Source organism: Talpa occidentalis, unplaced genomic scaffold (assembly GCF_014898055.3).
Source record: "Talpa occidentalis isolate TD23 unplaced genomic scaffold, MPIMG_talOcc4v2.1 talOcc4.5, whole genome shotgun sequence".
Classification (NCBI taxonomy): domain Eukaryota; kingdom Metazoa; phylum Chordata; class Mammalia; order Eulipotyphla; family Talpidae; genus Talpa; species Talpa occidentalis.
This window is the reverse complement of record NW_023604861.1, coordinates 97,183,678-97,209,069: the sequence shown is the minus strand read 5'-3', so window position 1 is coordinate 97,209,069 and position 25,392 is coordinate 97,183,678. Positions and strand designations below refer to the sequence as shown.

Below are 25,392 nucleotides of genomic sequence, written 5' to 3'. Positions count from 1 at the left end.
GGGTAGGGGTAGAGGGAATATAGAAACTGAGAGTATATAAGGACAACCATCTAAGAGGAAAATCAGGAGGCAACAACACTTTTGGCATCTCTTAAAACTAGAGACATAAACTGTAATATGAAGCAGCCAAGGCTGGCAAAATGTAAGAATTAGAGGTCAACAGAAGGCAAGGAAAAAGGGGCAGTACTTAGTGGTATTTCTCTATGGGCAAATGTGCATCTTAAAAATAAAAGCACATTTACTTGTTCAAATGTACATATATAAAGATTTTAAATGACCTCAATTCCTAAATCCAGTCATGACGACCAACCCTTTTTATATTCTTATAATTCAATTTATAGGACATTTTACATTATAGAAGAAATTCTTCCAAATCACACAGAACTCTTACACTACTCCTCTAACTCTCCTTTTCAAAGTAATTGCCAATGTCTGGACTTACAGGGAAAACTTTGTGAACTTAAGGGAGCAGAAAAACCCCCTCCTGGGATTTTGCCAGTCAGCACCTAAAGCCCCCCAGGGGTAATACGTGTCCCTCCCCCACCCAGGCTCCACAGGATTCCTGGAGCTCACTCACCCACTGTAACCACCAAAGCTTTGTCTGTAAAACTTACTGGGAGTAGTGGGCAACCTTCACAGCTCCAACCAGGGCTTGCTTTCAGTCAGCTTTCACAGAACTGCTCCTCCCCAGCCTGGGCTCTGCAGGCTCTGAGCAGTCTGCCTGCTACTAAAACTGCAAACACCCTCAGTACCTGCTTCTTTCAGTAGAGGTCCAAACCCACAGCTCCCCAGTCACTCTAGTCCTGCCTGAGCCTCAGGGGAAACACACTGTTTGCAAAGCTTCCTGAGATCAGAGTTCGGCTGCTTCTGAGGGATGAACTGCAGCCTGAGGCTTTGGGGAAAACTCAGTCTTGAGCTGACAGTGATTGAATACCCTTCTCAGCTCAAGCAGCTACAGCACCCAGGACACTTGTGCCCTATGCACTAAACAGTATCCACCTCCTCACATCCCACCTCCCCTAGAAACTTATCTGTATCAAATGAATCAAAACAAAACCCTAGGAAAAAATCCGAAAGCAACAGAACTAAGTAAACTGCTGGAAAAAGGCTTCAAAGCTACAGTCTTAATGATGCTTACTGAAATTAGGAGGACAATGGATGAACAAAATGAAAACTACAAGGACAGAAAAAATATGTAAAAGTTCCAAAGAGAAGTCACCAAGCTAAAAAATAAAATACATATAAAATAAAAAATACAACAGAGGGGGGCCTCCCCGGTGGCGCAGTGGTTGAGCGCTGGGTTGCGAAGCTGCCCGCGGCCTCTGCAGCGCCGGTTCGATCCCCAGCTGCTCCCCGGCCACCGGAGGAGGGTCCCACATGGCGCGCAGACCTCTCCTGCCGCCCGCTGCTCCCCTCAGCAGTGTACTTCGGTCCTTCTGCCTGCTCTGCTCCCCACTCTGGCTCTGGTGAATTCTCTCACCCTCCCGTGCTTCTGACTATACCCAGTGCATGTATAAACAAAACAAAATAAATAAATAAATAAAACATGCCTCAAAAAAAAAAAAAAAAAAAGACTAGGAAGTGGTCCAGCCAAGAGTCAAACCTAGAAGCTTCATTTAAAAAAAAAAAAAAAAAAAAAATACAACAGAGGGACTCAACAGTTAACTTGATGAAGCGGAGGACAAAACCAATGATTTGGAAGACTGGATAATGGAAAACATACAAAAAGACCAGCAAAAAGAAGTTTAAAAAATGAAGATAACATAAGAAACTTAAAGGACAATATCAAGAGAAACAACATTCATATCATAGGGGTTCCAGAAGAAAGGAGCAGAATTCGTATTTTAAAAACACAATAGCCAAGAATTTCTCCACACCAGGAAAGGAAACAGACATCCAGATCCAGAGTTCCAAACAAAATAAACCCAGATACAAAACCAAAATACATTATAACTAAAACAGCAAAAATGAAAGAGAGAATCCTAAAAGCACCCAGAGAAAAATCAGATTTAAGAATTTCTTAGCAAAATCTTACAGGTTAGAAAAGAATGGCATGATATATTTAAAGTGCTGAAGGGAAAAGATCTCCAACTGAGAATCTTCTACCCAACTCACACTCAAGAGCAATAAAAAACTTTACAGACACAAAAGTTAAAGGGATTCACCTCCAACAAAACACTCTTACAAAAATACTAAAAGGACTTCTATAAAATGAAAAGAAACCCCATTTAGAAGCAGCAAAACATCAAATATACAAAACATGGAAGCGGGGAAAGTGAAAATGGGAATTATTGGAATGAACTCAAGATTAACAAGCTTTTAATTTTAAAAAGCTATAAGCTTTTTAGCTTAGCATAGAACATGTATATAAACCTCATAGTAACCTCAGAACAAAAATAATTAGAAGAAATAAAGACGATGAAAATAGAATCAAAACATTATACAAAAAGTAGTTATCAAATTACAAGAGAATAAGTACAACAAAAGAACAGAGACAAACTCCAAACACAGCCAGAAACCCTACTGAACCATTAATATAAACAAAATTTAAGATAAAGCTAAATATACATAAATGTATGTAAGTATACACACACACACACACAAAATGTTTTGCACTCTCTTGCCTCCATGTTCCATGCCCATGGCTATGTAATTCTCATATTCCAAATGTCCCATTCTATCTAGTTATATCCTACTTATCCTCAAGATTCAAACCAAGTTCCATGTGACTCTAAGAAATGAGCCTTTGGTTCCATCACATCAACTCATCAGGATGAATCTTCCTATGAGTGAATTTCCAATACTTTTTGTTCCTCATTCATAAGTCTTAAGAATCTACCTAAAATTATAATTTCTTATACAAAGAGTTATACCCGTTTCACCCAAGTAACTTGTGAGATCCCTCATAGAAAAGAATACATCATTTTCATGACAGTAACACCTTCAAAAAGCATCTTACATGTCAGGGGAGGTGAATGTACATCTATTGAATCATCTGTGTTTGAAACATAGCTACAAGAAAAAGGTAACCTTCTAGTTCTGTCATTTTTAAAACAAAAAAGATATCCATGGCAAGAACCAAGATGTGATCAAACTTCTTTAAAATACTATTAATTTTTCACAACACCTATTACATTTCTCACCTCATCCAAGGATCCAAGTAGTTTACTAAGAGGCTTAGGAGTACTAACACCATCAAGTGGCGTGCTGGGCCGAGGCATCGTGTTGGACATAGTCAAGGAAGGAGCTGGTAGTCCAGGAATAAAAACTTTTCCTACCTTTAAGCAATAAAACATGTTTAAAAAAAAAGATTAGGTCTTATGTATTATATGCTTAAATAAAATGTTAAAAGCACATAAACAGACATGTTTTTTGAGATTTCAAAGTTTATAGCCACCAGACACACTCAAAAACACAGAGAACTAAAATTTTAATAATGTATCAATTTTCCCCACCCAACTACAAATATCTAAGTATAATTTCTCTTGATCTGTTTTGTTCCCATTACCGAGGACTTTTTTTTACAGGATGAAAGGAGATAATAATATAGCCCAGACATTATACACAATACCACATGCTATGCATTTTTCTACTTTATTGGTGGTAAAAATAGCAAGTGTACTGAGCTTTCAAATACTGTAAGTGGCAATTTTGTTGAGTAAGCCTCTAGGCAGAAAGAAAGAACACCAGTTACTTCTCAGGGGCTAAAAACATGAAGTTGAGTGATATACAAGAAAATAAATCCTTATAGTTTTTTAATGAATATAATCATGCTGTCTACAAATAGTGATGGTATTACTTCTTCTTTCCCAATTTGGATCCCTTTTTCTCTTGTGTGACTGTTCTAGTTAGCACTTTCAAAGCTATATGAAATAGCAGTGATAAAGTGGACATCCTTGTCTTATACCTGATCTTAGAGAAAAAGCTTCCAATTTTTTACCATTGAATATGATGTCAGCTATGAGAATGTCATACATAGTTTTTATTATATTTAGGTATGTTCCATCTACTTTTTTTTAAGTTTTTGTCAAACAATTGTTGAATCTTAGCAAATGCTTTCTTTGCATATACTGATATAATATTAGACTTTTCTCCATATACTAGAGGTCTTTCCTGCTTTCTTTTTGTGATTGATGTCTAATCTTATCCCAATTTCATTAGAGAAGATACCTGATATGATTTCAATCTTCATGAATTAAGTGACACTTGTTTTGTGACCTAACATGTGTTCTATACTGGAGAATATTCCAGTGCACTTGAGAAAAATGTGTACTCTGCTTTTGGGGGGGCTGTAGTACCCTCTGTACGTCTTTAAGCCCAGGTGGTCTAATTCCTCATTTAAAGTTATTGTTTCCTTGTTGATTTTCTGCCTGGTTGATCTGTCCATTGATGAGAGTGGGATGTTGTGGGATGTTGAAGTCCCCTACAACTATTGTGTTGTTGCCAATGTCTGTTTTCAGGTTTGTTAATAGTTGTCTTATACGTTCTCACATTCTTTGGTGCATACATGATAACGAGCGTTATTTCAACCTGATGTACTGTTTCCCTAATCACTATATAATGACAATTCCTGTCTATTGTTACCTTTTTAAGATCGAAGTGTATTTTGTCTAATATAAATATGGCTATTCCTAACTTTTTTGGGGTCTCATTTGCTTGTAGGATTGTTTTCCAGCCATTTACTATGAGCCTGTATGTGGTCTCCAGATCATAATCTGCCTTCCATCATAAACTCTCAAATACTTTCTCCTCAAAAGAACTTTACATAAATTCTTCATTGACCTTAAAAGAGTTGACCATGCTAATTTTAGCTAGCCATAGTGTTCTCAGGAAAAACAATCAAAATTCATATCCATACAAGATGAAATCTCTTAATAAAACTAAAAGGAGATACTATAAACTAAAGAAAAATTTTAGCAACATATGTATTTACATCAATATTGCCCAAAAGCTAGTAAAATAACAAAAATTGCCCAAATAAACCCTTAGAATTAAAAAGCAAAAATGACAGCGAAAACTGGTAGATAGGAAGTTTTTTTAAAAAGCTATCACAGAGACCTATCAAGCTATCAAGACAACACGGAGAAAGTACTAACTACTATAATAACAAAAAAAAAATGCACAAAATTCATAAGGCAACAGATAAAAGAGTCTAAATGCTGAACAAAACACTGAGTGGACAGGGTCTTAAAAACAAGCAATGACCTATCATGAACTCCCTAGGTTTTGTTTGTTTTTTTTTCTTCTTACATAACCAGGCCTTGAGCTCTCCAGGGACTTGCAACCCAGAAATGCCTACAAGTGCAAAACAAAAGAGATCCCAAGAAAACGTTTTTCCTAGCCAAAGAGTCAAGAAAGCGTGACTAATCAGAGCAGAAATATTTTTACCATAGGTGTCCAATTCCAGGCAAACAAGAACAAAAAAGCCATAGCTCCCAGTCCCCACTTCATCAGGAGCTGTGACCTGGCGGGTAGAGTTCTCTCATCCCAACAATGAGGACCAGCTGGTACCCCTCTACCAGCAGAGACTCTGAGCCAGATCTAACTTACATTCCTACTCCACAACTAGTAGGTGGTATCTCCCTCCTCATCATCAGACATTTTCTTCCTCTGGGCAGACTCTGCCACTCTGGACAGAGTTCTACTTTCATAAGCATGAGGCAGCCCCTCTCCACATTCCCATGGCATGCAGACACTGTGGCTGAAGCATTATATTCTATACCCGCCCTGAAACTGAACAAGACAATAACCCCTCTCTTTCCTAAGCAGAAAGTAAGGGAAGAACTGGAGAGGAAGGAAATAGAGGGAAGGATTTTCTAAATATGTGCATGAAATCTGGGCGGGTTTCTGAGTGACCTATGTGTAAAACTGACAAACAACATCACAGTAAAAAGTTTGAGAACTAACCACTGGTATGTACACGACTCAGTTCTCAGACTGGCTTCTTGACAGTACAGAAGTTTTAACAGACCACAATCTCAGTATGAGAACAAACAAAAAAGGCCTAAGAAATCCTGCTCTCCCTAGTCAAAGTATTGAGAAAGATACAGTCTAACAGGATAGAAAACTTTCAGATCAACCTACTCCAGATAAACACCATGAAAAACACTTTCTTGCTCTCCATTCTGCCAGCAAATGCCAAGTGGGGTGCCTTGACTTCATGCTCACTTGGCCATAGTAAGGCAACAATTTGGAGGAAATGAAAAAAAAAAAAACCCAACTACTAATAGTATTATGGATTAACAAAAACATAAAGCAGCACCTAAGAACTCTCACACACTATTAGATGCAAGGAATAAAAGGAGATGGTGTAAACTGGTACTTAAGAAAATAGTTTAGCACCATATGGGCCAAGTTGAATACACAAATAAAAAGGCTAGGAAGTCTATAAAAATAAGATTTTTTAAAACCATTGTTTATTAGCGGAAACAGCAAATATCACACAAACAACCCTAGTGACTGGTAAAATAATAAGTCTTGGTATAATCATACAATACTAGGTAACAGTGAGTGAATAAGCAAAATCAACACATCCACACAGATAAATCTAAAAATAGTATGTTGAGTGAAAAAAGTCAGAAAGTATATTGTATGGTTTCCTTGATAAAAAAATTTTTAAAAAAGGAAAACTAAACCACTTACTCCTTAGTGATACATGCATAATTGCAAAAAAGTAGTAATAAAACCAAGTGACTGAATATTGCAAAAGTCAGGATGGTGGGGTTGGCGTGGTAGATGGAATGCAACCCAGAAAGACACCCAGAATACTAAATACTGAGCAGTGGCTATTTGAATGTTCACTTCATTATTCTTTAAATTCTATATATTTAAATTTTATAACTTAAATTTGATATTTGCATTATTCTATAAGTAAATTTTACAATTATTAAAAAATACAGCTATATACATTTGACATTTAAGGAAATTTTATACAAATTTTGTTACTTTAAACTACAAATATATCAATTTCAAAATGATATTCTTTATAAAACTTCAGTTAACATGTTTTTTTAATCTACCTATGCACATTAAATTTTCCCAAGGCTCACAAGAGGATCATTATAATGGCAGTGCATCCAAGGCCTCTAAATTAGGACCAACCTTCATCTTCAACTCTTACAGAAATCTTCTGCCAAATGCTAGACGGGAGATAACAAATCTTACATATTAAACTCATATAACATTTAAAAAATAGTAATTAAGGAGGCAGTCCTACTAAAGGGGTGAAATGATAATTACTTACCCGAACTACTCCTGTGTACAACACCAGGTTTCCACTGCTTTCTAGGACCAGCATAGTGTCTATCTTCTTTAAAAAAAAAAAAAAAAAAAGCCAATAATTTTATTTTGCAATCTGTGCAAATTAAGGAGCATGATTTTCAACTTCTCAAGCTATGTGCCTGCATTTACCTCAATTGGTGCTGCATCCTTTGCCTGTATGTTGGTGACAGAGCCAAAAATGAGCTGGGTTTTATCATTACTCTCTTGAAACTTTACACAGCTAAATATTGAAATAAAAAAGAAACAAATCATTGATATATCCTGTACTAATCTTAAGGGTATTCTAGTGACTGGAAAAAGCCAATCTCAAAGGTTACATTCTGCATGGTTCCATTTACACAATATTTTCAAATGCCAAAAATTATAGATAGTGTTGGGTGGGTATGTGACAATAAAGGAGTAACGTGGGCAATCTCTTGAAGTAATAAAGTTCTGTGTCTTGATTACAGTGTTTGTACAAATATATATATGTAAGAAAACTCCACAGAATCAGTTACATACACAGAAGCGTGTGAATGTAAAACAATAAAATGTGAAAAAGGTCTGTGGATTATATTGATGTAAATTTCCTTGTTTCAATAACATACTATAGTTATGTAATATGTTATCACTGGGGGAAGAAAGAATTCAGGGTACACAGAATTCCTCCACTATTTGGCAACTGCCTATGATTTGTAATTATGTCATAATAAAAAGGTAAATAGAAGAGCATAAGATTAGAATACACTTTTCACCTATAAAGATAAATGAACAGGGCCTCCCCGGTGGTACAGCAGTTGAGCGCTGGGTTGCGAAGCTGCCCGCAGCCTCTGCAGCGCTGGTTCGATCCCTGGCTGCTCCACGGCCACCAGAGGAGGGTCCCACATGGCGCGCAGATCTCTCCTGCCGCCCGCTGCTCCCCTCAGCAGTGTACTTCAGTGTACTTCTGCCTGTTCTGCTCCCCACTCTGGCTCTGGTGAATTCTCTCACCCTCCCACGGTTCTGACTGTACCCAGTGCTTATATAAATAAATAAATAAATCTTAAAAAAAAAAAAAAAAGATAAATGAACAGCTAATAAGCACATGAGACTATGCTTAAGACCCTAATCAATAGGGAAATTTTTTTTCTACTGAGATAACATCAGAAACAGAATTGACTGCAAATCAATCACAAAAGATCTTTTTAAGGTGATAAAAATGTTTTAAAACTGGATTGTAGTGATGGCTGCATACCTGTAAATTTTACCAAAAATCATCTGTTTACTTAAAATGTCAATTTTATGGTATATAATTATTTCAGTAAAGTTACTTAAGCCAATTTTTTTACAGATGAATGAAAAAGCAACCCTAAGTTTATTTACACAGAATCAATGAGAAATAAACACCCTTACCGTAACTGGAGCTGGGATTCTACTAAAAAGCACAAGAACTTTTGCCCACACAGGTCAGATGTAATAAATACTTTTGAAGCTTGTGAATTTTTCTCTCTGGAATAAATACATTAATAAAGTAACTGTCAACATTAGTTCAAAAATCTACCATGGTAACTATTAAAGGTCTTTGAAAATATTCTGTAAGAAATCTAAAAGCTCCTTGGATCAAGCAATAACCTTGAAGAACCAAAAACACTTCTGAGATTTTAACTTCATGATCTAACCTCTAAGGACCCTTTCAGCTCCCTGATTCTGAGTCCACTTCACAGATTCTTAATTCCATTATTATGCCAAGTACCTTCCCTTCACTAAAGTAATACAAAATCGAATTCCTACACCTTAAAGGGTCTAATGAGGCAGATTTTATAATATGGCCATTCCAATCTATTCTCTCTTCATCTCTCAAACTAGGCTTCACTTCATCCTTCCTTTTTAAACCGCACCTCTAATTCACAAAGAATGCTTTCTAGAGTGGTGCAGTACACTGTGATTCTGTAAAATAAGTATCTACAATACACCCAACTTACCACTAAGTTATTTAAAGACAAATGGTTTTTTAAAGTGTGTGAAATTTTTCTCTTACATGAGGAAGACAGACAATCTATTTCAACATTGTTTTCACATCTTTACTTTCCTTAAACTAAATGCATGCCTGACCCTATTGTCTCAGACTATACACTGATTTCTATTTCAGAGAAAATGTTGTAAGGTTGAGCTCAAGCTCCTGCTCGAACCATCTGATAACCATCAACCATCTCTCCACTTGTGCATTTTTCTGGATCTTTATTCCTCTCCCCTATATTTTCAATATTTCCTTCCTGTGCACATAGTCCTGGAGCCTACCCTCTCATATTAAAGTCTAGAAATATAAAGCTAGACTGAGTATTAGATGATATAAAGGAACTGTTAATTGGGCTGAGTATGAAAAAGGTATTGTGGCAAGGTAAGAAAATATCCTTACTTTTTAGATACACACTGCAATTAATATAGAAGCAAAAGTGCAGGCTAGGGACTCCCCAGTGGTGCAGTGGTTGAGCGCTGGGTTGCGAAGCTGCCCGCAGCCTCTGCAGCAGACCTCTCCTGCCGCCCGCTGCTCCCCTAAGCAGTGTATTTCGTCCGTCTGCCTGTTCTACTTCCCACTCTGGCTCTGATGAATTCTCTCACCCTCCCACACTTCTGACTGTACCCAGTGCTTGCATAAATTAATAAATAAACCTTTAAAAAAAATCTAAAAAAAAAAGTGCAGGCTAATTTTCTAACTTTTCTATTTCAGCAAAGACAAAATTCCCTTGACCCTGAGACTCCTCTAGCTAGTTTTCTATGCTCATCCCCATTCAAACACAAACTATGTATGTCTCTATGTCTATGTTTACTTCCTCAGTCCCCATTTACTTTTTCTACTTCATACCCCCTCCCCACACATGCTTCCTCCACCACAAATGCTCTGGTCAAAGTCACATGAACTCACTGCCATCTAGGTACTATCTCATTGAACTCATCATTTAGTGCCACATCTCACCAGCACAAAATAATTGGCACTTTCTTGCGTTTCCTGACATTTCCTGCTGATTATCCCACCTGACCTCTTTTGCTTTGTCTCACTGCAGCAACACTGTCTCTCTTCACACCCCAAATATTCAGCATCCAGGACTTCAGTCGCTAGGTGTCTTCTAATTCTATCTACATTACTGGGCTGAATATGAAAACCCTCCCCTTAGGAAAGACCCAGAGTAACAGACATATACATAAGTACTGATTATAATTCCACCCCTGTAACCACAAGCTCATCCATTCACAGGTCCTCCAAAAATCCCAGGAACCCAATCCCTAAACACTCCTGAAATTCGAATCTAGTCTCTCCTGCTTCAATCACCCCATATAAGCCAACAAGGCATATTTATTGCTCTGCTCCTCCTGTTAAATTTATGACCCACATATAAGGAATCATGAACATACCATGCATTCACATTTCTAAACTTTTGCTCTTAACCAATCTCGACTACTCTGCCCCTTCCTCATTTACCTGCCCAGTGAACACCTATTCGTCTTTCCAAAGCCCAACCACCAGAATATGCAGTGTCTTTAATTCTCTCTTTAAAAACAGGGGCAGGGGCCTCCCCGGTGGCGCAGCAGTTGAGCGCTGGGTTGCGAAGCTGCCCGCAGCTTCTGCAGCGCTGGTTCAATCCCCGGCTGCTCCCCGGCCACCGGAGGAGGGTCCCACATGGCGCACAGACCTCTCCTGTCACCCGCTGCTCCCCTCAACAGTGTACTTGTCAGTCTGCCTGATCTGCTCCCTGCCCTGGCTCTGGTGAATTCTCTCACCCTCCCGCACTTCTGACTGTACCCAGTGCTTGTATAAATAAATAAATAAATCTTAAAAAAATAAATTAAAAAAAATAAACAAAAACAGGGGCAGTAACTTATTTGCCTGTTAACCCACAGCCACTAACACAGATACTGGTTTTAGCTGAATTAACGAATTACTAAAGAAAACACAAAATATTTTTCTTTGAACATAAAATTATATATTCCAAACCTTATATTAGTAATTGATTCTGTCCATAAATGATCAATACAAAGTTCAGGAACAATTGGTTCTGTTTCTGGTGCAAGAAAGGAGCCATTAGAATTACTATTTGGAGAATGAGAAATACTGTGTCTCTTTGGAGATTGGTTATGGCTTGAAAGGTTGAATCTTTGCACTCCTGAAAAAGAGTGCACTCCTAAGGCAGGAGAGTGAGCACGACTGCAAAATAAAGTGAAAAGCAAGTTCATCAAATTAACAATGCAGGCTGACAGATAACATTCTAACAACACTTTTTAAAATTCTATGTATAGAGAGCTTTCATGGCATAATCCCAGTAAAAAATACAATGCTCTTAAAAAAGAATAGCTACTTTTAAAAAGCTTTAACATGCTTTACATGTATTTTTATTATATTCTAAAGACATAAAATTCTATTTTATTCTTTATTTTTTTATCTTTACTATGCATATTTGTTTTATTTTTTTTCTTTTTTTATATATTTTTTTACATCATTGTTCATTTTTAAACAATAATTGCTTCCCCCCGCCTCAGGTGTAGTCCCCATATAGTTTCCTTCACCAATGCACCCAATGCACCATCACCACAGGCCCCTGTGCTCCTCCCGCCCTCCATCTGATCCCTCTCCCACCTCCTTCCCTGCAGTATGTCTCTGATTTATAATTGTCCGTTTTGCTTTGTTGTATTTTGTATTGTTATTATTTTTTTACACTGATGTCTTATTTGATTCCCCTATATTCCTGCTATAAGTGAAACCATCCAATACTTTTCTTTTTCCTTCTCGCTTATTTCACTAAGCATAATTCCTTCTAGCTCCATCTATGTTGCTGTAAATGGCATGAGTTTATCTTTATTGATTGCTGAATAATATTCCATTGTGTATATATACCACATCTTCTAGATCCAGTAAAGACATAAAATTCTTGTTAGAATTTATTCTTTCAAAACTAGAAATAAGTTTATTTTCTGCCTCTGAAAATTATTTATATTATTCAAAACATTGAATATATTAATATATTATCATAATTGGGGAGATGTCAGGGTTGAGAAAGAATTTTCATTGCATGATCTATAACACATGTTCTACATGTTATTATGTATACATTCTAACAAAAAATGCCCCTAAATCACTAATAACTATTAACAAAAATAAGTTAATGTAAATTAAGACAAAAGAAAATAGTACAAAAATATTGCTGCAATTAATATTCATCAAAGTGCTACCACTGAGTTGTAGAAATAAGCCAACTAAAAACAAGTATAGATGACTCAATGAAAAAAGTAACATAGTAGACCTGAAAGGCTGATTAAAAGTACTACAACTGGATTAAAGGCTTATTTCTCTAAAAAATACCCAGGAGATGTCAACAGAAATTTTAAATCCTTCAAAACATGAGAAAATTTGAAAATAAAATATCCTTTTCTCAAGATATCATGTTTAATACAAAGAAACACTGCCACATTTAATGCCCACCTTAGAGCTGCCATGTTGGAAATAGAAGGTGAACGAGAGTGTAGACTTGGTGAGGAGGTGGAGCGACTCTGGCTATGAATGGAGGAGTAATTCTGGAAAGGTGAAGCCACAGGAGAATCTCCTTTGGAGAGACTTCTGAGGTGTGCTGTAAGGGAACTGCTGGTGGCCGCATTCTGTGGGGTTCCCCCATGTTCAGAGAACTTCAAAACAACATTCTCTTCCTTAGGTCCAAATGGAGAGAAGGGAGATTTGAAAAGACAATAATTAGATTATAAGGATAGGGGGCCTCCCTGGTGGCGCAAGGGTTAAGATGCAGCCTATGAAGCTATCTGCAGCCACTGCATCAAGAGTTTGATTCCTGGCCAGCCAGGGAGCATCCCACATGGCGCAGCAGACCTCTTCTGACTCGCCTGCTGCTCCCCTCAGCAGTGTACTTTGGTCAGTCTGCCTGTTCTGTTTCCCACTCTGTCTCTGGTGAATCCTCTCACCCCCCCACCCCTCTGGCCTGTTCCCCAGCTCTTGTATGCATAAATGAATAAATCTTTAAAAAAAAAAAAAGAATTTATTAAAAAAAAAAGGATAATCTTCTTGTGAGAATGCAGGGCATATGCCAGTTATTAAAGACAAAGTGTTTCTTTTTTCCTAAGATCAATCTATTTCACTAATGATTCTTCCAAAACATGCACTAGTTTTCAGGATTAACTATGCTCTCACATTAAGTACTGACTTGCATTTATCCTTACCTCTGGTTTGACTCTTCGGAGAGCCCACACAGAATGTAAGCTTTGAACAGTGTCATAGGTCATTATAATGGAAGGGTCAGTGCTGAGAAAAACAATTTTCATTGCATGATCTACAACATATTGCACTCGTGATGAACCAAAAAGACCTTAAAGATAAAACAGAAATAACCACATACAGAATAACAGATGTTATAAGACTGTTCTTTATGAAGTGACTTCTGACAATTTCAAAATACAAAGAGAAAACAAGCTAGTTAAGGTACTCCACTAATATATTAATCCTGAATTTTTAATAAATTTACTTTGGGCATTTTCAACTTCCTTAGAATACATTAGAATATGTTATCAGGGCCTCCCCGGTGGCACAGCGGTTGAGCGCTGCACTGCAAAGCTGCCTCTGCAGTGCCGGTTCGATTCCCCGCTGGCCAGGACGAACCCCACATGGCGCAGCAGACCTCTCCTGCCTCGCCCGCTGCTCCCCTCAGCAGTGTCTTTGCTCTGTCTGCCTGTTCTGCTCCGTCTGCCTGTTCTGTTCCCCGCTCTGGCTCTGGTGAATTCTCTCACCCTCCCACGCTTCTGACTGTACCCAGTGCTTGTATAAATAAATAAATAAATCCTTAAAAAAAAAAAAAAAGAATATGTTATCAGTTTCAATTTCACATATACGCAATTACATGTTCAAATTTGCACTGACTCAATACTAAATTCCTCAGCCACAGGAATTTAATAACTGGCTTATTTATAAATTACAATCAACTACTCTGCCACATTTGACTTCCTTACTGGTTCTTCTGTATGCAATTTGTCCTCTATAGTAACTATTCAAATAGAACTTAACAGCAGACTATTTCTGCTTTAGTGATTACATATGGAAAATTTTTTTCCTAGTATATTTCGCTTTTCTATAGTATCACAAATTGGTTTCTCATATCCTTATTGATAGCTTCCTAAATACTTCCCTCTCAGTTGAAATGTCAGAATATTTAAAAACACTTATTTTATATAAATAATTATAAAGAAAAATAAAAATCAGGGCCTCCCCTGGTGGCACAGCAGTTGAGCACTGGGCTGCGAAGCTGCCCACAGCCTCTGCAGCGCTGGTTTGATCCCACATGGCGCGACAGACCTCTCCTGCCACGTCTGCTGCTCCCCTCAGCAGTGTATTTCGTCAGTCTGCCTGTTCTGTTCCCCACTCTGGCTCTGGTGAATTCTCTCACCCTCCCACGCTTCTGACTGTACCCAGTGCTTGTATAATTAAATAAATTTTAAAAAAGAAAAAGAAAAATCAGTTATAATTCTACCATCTTAAAATATCCATTACTAATTACTAATCCATTAATAATTAACTGTTCCTTCATTTTTTTCCTATACATACACACATTTTGTTTTTACAAAATTAGAATCATACTGTATTTAGTTTTATATTTTAACATTATGAATAAGCAATCCCTGAAGTCACTGAAAATTCAAAAACATGATTAAAAAGAACATGACCAATAATGGCTGGACACCATTCAATCCAGACTCTAACATGTAATAAGTTGTCTGTAACCGTTACCAATATAACACAAAATTATTAACAAGGTGAAAAAATAAGTAGCTTAAGCTTTGCAGACTACATACCAGCTCTGTTGCATAATTTTTTTGTTTGCTTTTACAGCTCTTTTAAAAAATAAAATTTATCCTCAGTTCATAAGTCTTACAAAAACAGCCTGCCATCTGGATATAACCCAGGGGCTGTAGTTTGCCAAATCCTGATAGAGAAGATAAAAACCTCAGTGGTATTTCAGAATATGCACTTGGGACAAAGTACTAAAGTTAAAATCAAATATAAATTTTTCTTAGCCTTCAATTCCTTATTATTCATAATATTACATCAGATATTTATATACTTATAAAATTATTTATGATTATGATGTTTGGTTACATTTGAAATTTTAAAATAAGCATCTACATATGTCAAATTATAATGCTGTATACCTGAAACTTGTATGTTATAAACAAACATTACCTCAATAAAAACTTATTTAAAAATAAATAAGCAAGCATCTAGAAATACCGATAGGAAGTAATAAAAGTTCATTATAGAGAAGATGAAACATTAATATTTATATACTATAGGCCTAAGGTCCTACCATCTCTTTTATTAAAAAAAAAGAAAAATTCAGCTCATTTAAGAACACTCACTTACTTAGTAATTACTAAGCAACAGAGATGAGAGTTTATCAATAGGTAAGTGAGCAAATCTATCAGTATTTCTGAGTGGCTGACAGGCCCTATTTTTGCTAAAAGAGTAACTTAAAATACGAATACTAGGCTATTCAAGTACTTTCTTTAATAGGAATTCTTTTTATAACACAAAACTATTTTTAAATGCTTACATTATTTTTTTAAAACAAATCAAATTTTTATAAGGTCCTTTTAGTTCTTTCTCCTCCCCAAACTCAAAAAGAATGCACTTATGTAAAAGAATTTTATAAAGATACACTTACTTCCAGATTTACAAACAAGCGGGCTTATTTCATCCAGTGGGTGCAGCATGCTGAACATAGTGGGTAGAGGTTCTCTAGTAATAAGCAAATTATCAATCACAGGATAACTTCATTTGTGCACAAACTTTACATTTTCTTTGAAAAGAATTATCTTCAGATTACACAAGCAACTAGAAACCTACCATCTCTGAAAGCAACTCTTTAAATGTTTTACATTTTGTTTTTCACAGTATCTTCTATTTCATTCATAGAAATAACTCCTCTTATGCAGGGTAATTTTATGTGTATGGTGGGAAATCAATACAACTCATGGCATATTTACAAACAGCAGTCATTATATTATAGCATAAATTCTGTAATGGTCATAAGGCAGTCTTCCTAATTTTAACCTTTCATAGTAGCAATGTATCTACGACAGGTAAAAAAATTAGTAAAGTTCCCTTCACCTATTTACAAAGAAATGCACCTAAAAAAGAAAAATTTTAATAAAAAGGGCTCATTTTTTAAGGAGTGATCAAAGAAAGAGGAAAAAAACAGGACTTTTGTTTAAACACAGAGATTAAAACCTATAAGCAATTATTTTCAAAATTTAATGTCTACTTATTTGCATCACACCATGACAGGTACTGTATGTTTTGCCTTCAATGATCTCACAAATTATTAGGTAAACAAGGTAGAGAAACCACCAATAAGCACCTACCATTTATTACATAGCCTAAAATGTACTAAGTCTTTTGTGAAAGACTACATACATTCCCTTGTTTAATGTTTGCATAAATCCTAAGAAGACAATAATAATATTCCTGCAGCAGAGAAGAAAACTAAAGCTAAGACAGCTCTAAGTGACACAATGAAAAAAATAGTAGAACTGTGAAATGAGTCTTTCCATCTTTAAGTGATGGGCTTGTTCAATTTTACTACTGGGGAAAAGTAGCTATAGATAATTAAGTACCAAGTGAGAAATGGAACTCAAAGATGTACAATACTAGATGAGAGAAAATAGCATTCTGTATGCTGTTATTATCATCCCAAACTTATAGGTAAACAAAAGCCACAAATAATAATATTCTGATCTGAGTAAATCAGTACCTAGGTGGACCTGGAGGTACATCATGTGAAGAACTGCTTCGTTCAAACAACAATCCATATTTGGTGGGCCAAACATTTGCAACCTGTCAAGTGAAAGAATGGGAAAAAAGCAAAAGCAAGAGAAACTGCTCTTTATAACATGTTTTTAAGAAAAGTATAAAACATTAGATTTTATTCCAATTTAATAAGTTTTACAGAGTAACACGATAATTAAGTTTTTTTAAGTAATTCTAATAAGCCAGTCTAAGACAAAATAGAAAGAAGAATTCTATCTGAAATTCCTGGAGAGGCTAAAATGAGTACCAAAATGACAACATGGTAAAATTTTAAAATAGCACTAGGCAAGAAAAACATGATGAGAAACCAGAAAGATCAATATTACTCATGTGTTTTATTTTATTTTTTTGCTTTAACCACACCCATCTCCCCTCTACTCTTCAACCTATCCCCAAAGTTGGCTTCTGCCTCCAATAACTCATTCAAAACTTTTCTGATTAAGGCCACTTATGAGCACCATGCTGCTAATATCAATGTACATTCATTGATTAGTTGCTTAAGCATAATTGGAGAGAGTTAGTCGTGTTTTTCTTGTTAAAACACTCTTCCTTGATATTCATGATACTGCATTTTTACAATTATATTCCTACCTCCCTGACTGCTTTTCCTTAACTGATTTAGAAGTTAGTTGCAACGGGATTTAACATGACAGTAAACACTCTATATTCCATTCTCCTCTTCATTTTTACAAATTACTTATGAACTCATGTGTTTTAATATAACCAAAATGATTTCTTATTTATCACTTAATCAGAAAAAAAATTCTAAGACTTCAAACTTCATTAAGTAATTTGTTTTCTGCAAAGGATGGAAAAATGGTTACTCACTAAAGCTGCTAAAATTTAGTTATTTGTTTAAAAATCATGTTCTTGATTACTACAAAATGTAAGAGCAGCCAAACTTCCAAAACCAATTAATTCAAGAACACTGTCCATCAAAACACAAAAACATTGAAATACTGAAGTTTACCTGAAAAGGTAAAGAAGCTATATAATCCTTTCCTTCTATGCTATGCATGTTAATACATGAGCTTTGCAATATGCATATGCATTTTTCTACTTCATCATTACCTGAAAAAAAGGGTACAATAAGATTTACTTTTTTCCAAAAAAAATCAACAACATCTGCAAATCCCAACAGCACAATTCTTTAATGTACGACAGAAAAAATATTTATGTTAAACCATTACTAAAAGTGGGTACTTATTTTGAACAACAAAAAAAATGAAATATGTGAATCATCAGATGAAATAAATTTTCAAAAAGAAACTTACTGTAGGCCTTTTCAGACTTATCCTGTGATATAATGAAGTCACACCACAATGCCTAAAATCAAAACAAATGCTTATCTAAGAAAATTGTATCTAAATAATAATAATGATATCTACATAATAACAGTCCCTCCTCCTCAGTGTTAACCCAAGTACTATGGGAATAAATGAGAATAAGATAAAATTAACTGTAATAAATTATACAGGAAAGATAAACTATGTTTGCAAATAAGTTTTATGAAAAGAAAACAAAATTCAAAAACCTACTATACATAGGTTCTGCAGCAAAAGCAAATTTAAACAGTGGTTCAACTGTATTAAATCCCATATCCCATATAAAGCAAAAGACTATCAGAAGAATTAAAATTTGCTAAGCTATTTTATAATCTCCAAAAGAGTTATATAATTATCTTTTTTTTTTTGAAGATTTATTTATTTATGCATACATGAGCTTCATACAGGTCAGAGATGGGGGGTGGTGGTAAGAGGATTCACCAGAGGCAGAGTGGGGAAAAGAGCAGGCAGACTGACTGAAATACACTGCTGAGGGGAGCAGCGGCCAAGACAGGAGAGGTCTGCTGCACCATGTGGGTTGCTCCCTGGCCAGCTGGGGATCGACTGGTGCTACAGAGGCTGAGGATTGCTTCATAGTGTGGTGCTTAACCCCTTGTGCTTAACCAACATATAAAATTATCTTTCTCCATATTAGCAAGATTAAATAATATTCTCCAGATCAAACAGACTGAAATTAAAGATCTTATGATTCCACTCAGAAACAATCTTAAGGTAAAAGAAAAGAGAAGGAAGAGAATATATCTAGGGCCTCCCCTGGTGGTGCAGGTGGTTGAGCGCCGCGCTGTGAAGTTGTCCACAGACTCTGCAGTCCCGGTTCGATCTCCGGCCACTGGGCAAGGGTCCCACATGGCGTACAGTCCCCTCCTGCCGCCCACTGCTCCCCTCAGCAGTGTATTTCGTCAGTCTGCCTGTTCTGCTCCCTGCTCTGGTGAATTCTCTCACCCTCTGACTGTACCCAGTGCTTGTATAAATAAATAAATAAATCTTTTTTTTTTTAATGAATAAATAAATAAATAAATTTAACATTTTCACTTAAATTTAAATTAACATTTTGCCATATCTGTTTCTGTCTGTGCATTTGTTTACATGTGGGATTCTGGGAGGTCCCGGGAGTCTAATTATTTGAAAACTGCAGATATCATGACACTGTACCCCTAAATATTTCAGTATCACTTCCTAAAAATAAAACGTTCTCCTGGGTAACCACAAAGTCATCATTCCACCTGAGAAAAGGTAATTTTCAATTTGCTAACATCACCTAATAGCAGATCTATTTCACCACCAAAAATGTCTCTTTCAGCTGATTTTCTAGAACCAATAAATTTAACAAGGTTCAAAAAAATATTGCATTTGGTGACATTCCTTTGGTCAAAAAGTGAAACAAAGGAACATTATGTACCTCCAGCTATAACGCAGGATGAAAAACATGATGTCATCTACTAAGTTTCCTTCTCAGAATATTTAAAACTAACTTCTAGTTAAAGGAAATATGGGGACTAGAAGATCAATTTTTAAAATATCATGAGATAAAGAGCAGGTTGGAGGTATAGAGGAAACAAGAATGGCTAATGGATGATGATAATTAATGAAACTGGCTCATGGGGATTCATTATGTTATTCTACTTACTTTATATACATGTATTTTTAATTTTTTATAATAAAAAAGGTGCTATTAAACTAGCTGGCATTATTCTGTAAGTAAATGTTTTCCTTCATTAATTGAAAATGAACTATATGTCTTTCTAAAAAAGGCAGAGAAAATGCTTAACTCCCTTTTATTTTCAATTTTCAGAATTAAGTTAGGTGTAATAGCTAACTTTAATTACAGCAAATTATCAATTACAGTCTTTTTTCTAATTATCACTATAAATCCAAATTTTATTTATTAATACTTTGTAATCAATTGTAATCATGTTAATCCTTTTTGTACCCTAATGTCTTATAACTTTTACTGACAATAACAAATCAAATTACTGGGCCTCCCCGGTGGCGCAGCGGTTGAGCGCTGGGTTACGAAGCTGCCCGCGGCCTCTGCGGCGCCGGTTCGATCCCCGGCTGCTCCCCGGCCACCGGAGGAGGGTCCCACATGGCGTGCAGACTTCTCCTGCCGCCCGCTGCTCCCCTCAGCAGTGTACTTCGGTCCTTCTGCCTGCTCTGCTCCCCGCTCTGGCTCTGGTGAATTCTCTCACCCTCCCGCGCTTCTGACTGTACCCAGTGCATGTATAAACAAAACAAACAAACCAGCAAACAAATAAATAAAGCATGCCTCTATAAAAAAAAAAAAAAAAAAAAAAAAAACAAATCAAATTACTAAAGAACAATGTTTAAAGATTATTACACTGACAAAGAATAGTGTGAAAAAAATGTAATATATAGAAATGAAATTTTTATTTTCCTATTCATTATCTTCACTACATGCACACCCAGCTGCTGGAATCATTATGCTGTGTTTTCTATCACTGCTATCAAATTTAACCCAAAAATTTTTTTCTTTTTTTAAACAAAAAGGTGTTATTCAATCAAATGTTAAAATTCAAATCAACTCACCTGTTGAACAGGAGTGTCAACTGTAAACGCTTTATAAACTGCCAATGCCTGGCTTTTACTTCCTTTGCTCCAGATCACCATATTTCCAGCCACATAGAGTTCTTCATCATAATCCACTTCTTCTCCAATTTCACTTATGCCTTTCCTTAACTGCCAGCTTTCCTTAAAAATTAACAAATGAAAGACATATTCAAACACTCCTTTTTTGTCTTTTTCAATAGTATGGAGCAATATTTATTAATCAGTCATTCAGATATAAATTTCCTACTCTCTCTTTGCCTGTGGAGTAAAATTCAATCTAAAGCCCAACTCTTACAAGGTCTGGTACTTAACAGTGGGGTGCATGGGTATCTGTGTTATAGAGCTTATGAGATTTCATAAACAAGAAGCTACTCAAGAATTTTCCATACTATTTTATATTATATTAATGTTATTCTGCCAAAAGCATACTAACATGCTTAGAAGACAAAAAGGGCATAAGTATAGGAGAACGAGGGGACAGTGGAGAGGGTGCAATGAGGTGCACATGTAAATCACTGGGGGAGTTTACCCACAAGGTGGATTTTACTGTTTCATGGCTGCAAATACCTTCCTTCCCTTGCCCCCCTCCTCAAAATGAATGTGAGAAGGGTTTCAATAACTGCATAGACCCCCCCTCCCTGAGACTTTGGTATACCAAAGGGGTATGAAAATGCAGTGAAAAGATTGATTTTTCCACATATACATCTCACTCCTGTATTTAAATACTACTCTATATACTTAAGTGGCATTTCTTATCGCCTCTGTAAGTTTTTTACAGCCAGGACCATTTCTAACTACCATCTGAACATCAAATAACATGAAATATGGTCCCCACATACTAAGTGAAAGAAAAGTTTAAAATGGATCATAAACATAGTATTGAACTTGACTATCACTAAGGTCGTGAATCATGTGTCTAAATAAATGTTAGGACACTATAATATAAACAACTCATTATTTCAGTCTTTATTGAAATTATCAAATCTCAACCTCTACTCTAGAATATTAGCACCATACTCATTTCTCAATTACCATCTAGGTAAATTTAAATTACAAGTAAATCACATCACTATGTTTCAAAAGTATAATGGCAAACTTAATGGAACCTTCTGTTTCTCATGGATTGTAACCTCCTGAAGGGATCCCACCAAGCCAGCAGCACCATCAGAAGACCATAACTCGGAAGCTGGCTGCAGCTGGCGAAGCTGAAGATTCAAAGCATTAGGGTGGTGCTTGCAGTGGTCTCGACCAAAAGGAACAAATTCCTGCAAATCCCCGGCTGCAATCATTGTTGCCCTTTCTTCATAGAAGTTCGACATGGGTTCCAAATATCAACATTATTTCTGTATGAATTCAAACACATTCTGGTCAGCTTCTAAAGTCTAAAACCAGAATAAATATACCGTAAAAGCTTATAGACAAGTCATTCATCTTTAGATGTGTGAAATAATCTTATCATGTTGTAGGTGTGCAGGTAATGATAACATCAAAGGGTATTCCAGACCTGACTCTCAGGTAATTAGTTTATCAACACATTTTAATTGCAAATGACTAACAGGCAGTTAATACTATAGGAAACCAGTGGACTAAGACAAGCATTTACATCCCCACATCTATCCTGTGTTTTCTACTACTACACATTAATTTTTCCACCCTTCACACATGAAGTATTGAGACTAGTTGGAGTTTACAGTCCCATGACTTTTCAGCTTTTCAACATTTAAGGTCATTTCTGTTCAGATGGTGGAGCCTCATCTGAAAAGCAACACCTAAAGGATCAGTGGCAACGTGGAATAAAGGAAACAGAAAACCACGTTATTACTTCTAATTCATCATAAGTCGAACTACTGCTTGCAGTCAATCAATGCACAAAAGACCCAATAAACTCAAATGTCTGGAGTGACAACCCAATTCACCTAAACATGTAACTATAATCAATTCCAATTTTTGGTCCAAACCCAGAGAACCAAGACATGAGTAACTTTGGCTATAAAACAGTCATGCTTGTAGCAAATTTAAGAGTCTTTGCTTTTAATTAACATGACCTACGGCAGTACAGTTCATTGTTACAAAGACGTGGATCTGCGGGTGGAAACTTGCCCGTTTACCTCTGAAATATTTCTACAGTAACTGACAGCTAGTAAAATTCTGACACTGTATATAATGTGGTATATAAGGTGGGTAATAGTTTTAAGACATCACCCACATTAAATATTTTTCAGCACATTTAAGCTGCAATCCTCAAACACAGATATAACAAAATTTGATGTCAGCACTAGACTATCTTCAGGAAGAGTATGAAAGAGCACACATGGTTCAAAGAGTTTAATTTGACTTAGATTTCTATCTGAGGTCTTTTTAGTAGTCTGTACTCCAGTATCTAAAAGCCTGGATAGTTCCTATGCAGCTCCTCTAGAGTTGCAGCTACTTTGCTGTGACCGCAGTTATACTACAGTTTAATGTATGTGAATTAAATGTTACTCCCGAGATAACTTTATGTCACAACCATGATTTTCCACCTTCTATAAATCAGTATTGAAAACATTTTAATTCGATGCAAAACTGAAATAACGCCTTATAAAACTTACAAGAAAACAAAATTCAGCTGGTCTTCCTATATTTTACTCAAGATAACCAAGATTAAAGAACTTGCGACTTTATCCAACTTCGTTAGTGCAATTTTGAAACGTTATTCTATTAAAACTTTGAGAGAAAGATTACAAAAATATTAATTATAAAATTATTTTCACAGTACAATACCTTTTTGTACTGATGACGGCAACATTTCCAATATTTTTGCAGTACCCAAAATTCTGTTTTTATTTATTAGGGACTACATAAAGAGCCACATATAACAATACTATTTGAACTGACATGCTATAAATCAAAGTATCATCAGCACTGCTTACTAGGAACCCCGCCAGAGGTAATCACAAAAGCTGCTTCAAGAGCCCCAAATGCACACAGAAGGCACCTTGAGTTGAGTCTCCGCAAAAAGGCAGATTCCTCAGCCTAGTTAGGGTTAGTTGGCCTGGACCTCAGAAAATCCTGTCAGAGGAACAAGGGGACGATCTACAAGCTGAGGCCGCACATGGGACACCCAGTTTAGCTCAGGAAGAAAGTCCTCGTGAGGCGGAGCAGGAGGCGTCCCAGGCGCGCGCTTGAGATCCCACCCCCGGGCTCCGAGCTCTCCAGGTGGCCCGGCGCGGGTCGGCCTCAGGGCAGGTTCGAGGGTAGCCGAACGTGCGACGAACAACCAGGCGTTGCGGACCCTGGTCCGCACCCGTGTAACTTGGGATGCGTCAGGCGCGGCGAACCCCGGCTGCTCCCGGAGGCGCGAGGGCCAAGGGGGCCCGAGGGCAGCGACCGGGTCTAGCACAGTAATTCCTCGGCCGCTGCAGCTTCTCATTCCCTCTCCCTCCCAATTCTGGAGGTAGAATGGGCAGCAGCTGCGGACGCTACTGCTAATGGCAGGCAGGCGTGCGGGAGAGCCACTCAGGCGAGATGTTCAAATGGACGCGTCCATCTTGGCTTTCCCGTCCTGCCCCGCGCCGGGCGGGCCGCGACCTAGTGGAAGGCGCGCGCTGGCCAACGGGGCCTAGCGCCTGCGCAGATGCTGGAAGAAAGTGCTGGTGGGTCTTGTAGGCTCTCTCCGCCTTTCCTTACCCTGAAGGGAGCTGTGCTGTGGGACTGTGTCTGCCAGAATCTCTGCTAGGATAGGTCCCTCCGGGCGTCCTGGTCTCCAGGTTTTCGCTGCGACCCTGAACTGACTCCGATCACTCAATCAGGAGGTTTTGTTTCACTAATTTCCTTCCAGCTTCCGGAGGGAGTAGAGGGCTGCTCATTTTCTCTTTGCCCGTGCATTTTAACTCTTAGGAATTAGGTACCTTTGAAAATTGCTATAAGATATAGAGGCCCTCATGAAAACGTTGCCTGCTGTTTCCGACCTTCACGGACACGTCCCCAAGCGATTCATAAAGCCAGATTAAAGAACCCCAGCTTCAATCCTCCTCGCTGTCCCTTATGCAAGCTAGAAAACTTTTTCTTAAAATCTAATCTCCCTTTGCATGTTATCTCTAGGTTTAAAGAATTGGCGTCCTATACCTAATAAGTAAAGTTCAAATTCTTCATCTAGAAATGTAAATATGTCGGAAACTTTGTGTCTGCGCTAAGATGGTCTAAGTGGAGTCCCGAACACCCCTTGCATTTTGTGTCTTGGTTCTCTGTCCATTCATGTTCCTTTATTTGAAATGGCAACCTTCAGGGGTTAGCTTAAATATTTCTCAGAAGGCGTCACTCTAACAATAATGGGTCGCTGAGAGCTGACTATACGCCCCCAAAATTCATAGGTTGAAACCTAATGCCCTATGTGATGGTATTGAGGGT

The 25,392-nt window shown here is 37.1% G+C and overlaps 1 protein-coding gene across 7 annotated transcripts in view; it reads right to left on the bottom strand.

Annotated features, from left to right (window-relative positions):
• Positions 1-24,019, bottom strand: part of ANAPC1 (anaphase promoting complex subunit 1) — a 73,214-nt gene extending 49,195 nt beyond the window's left edge. For 3 of the 7 annotated variants that reach the window (XM_054701858.1, XM_037527824.2, XM_054701863.1), the window contains exons 1-14: positions 23,981-24,019; positions 22,113-22,349; positions 20,986-21,147; positions 18,367-18,418; positions 18,063-18,163; positions 17,037-17,119; positions 15,948-16,021; positions 13,456-13,601; positions 12,713-12,933; positions 11,231-11,440; positions 8,653-8,748; positions 7,411-7,501; positions 7,244-7,309; positions 3,144-3,278 (exon numbers count right to left, since the gene is read on the bottom strand). In XM_054701858.1, coding sequence (XP_054557833.1) covers positions 3,144-3,278; positions 7,244-7,309; positions 7,411-7,501; positions 8,653-8,748; positions 11,231-11,440; positions 12,713-12,933; positions 13,456-13,601; positions 15,948-16,021; positions 17,037-17,119; positions 18,063-18,163; positions 18,367-18,418; positions 20,986-21,147; positions 22,113-22,325 — 1,650 coding nt within the window. In that variant the 5' untranslated portion in view covers positions 22,326-22,349; positions 23,981-24,019. The other 4 variants (XM_054701860.1, XM_054701862.1, XM_054701859.1 and 1 more) reach the window with 4 other exon arrangements.
• Between the last annotated feature and the right edge of the window lie 1,373 nt (positions 24,020-25,392).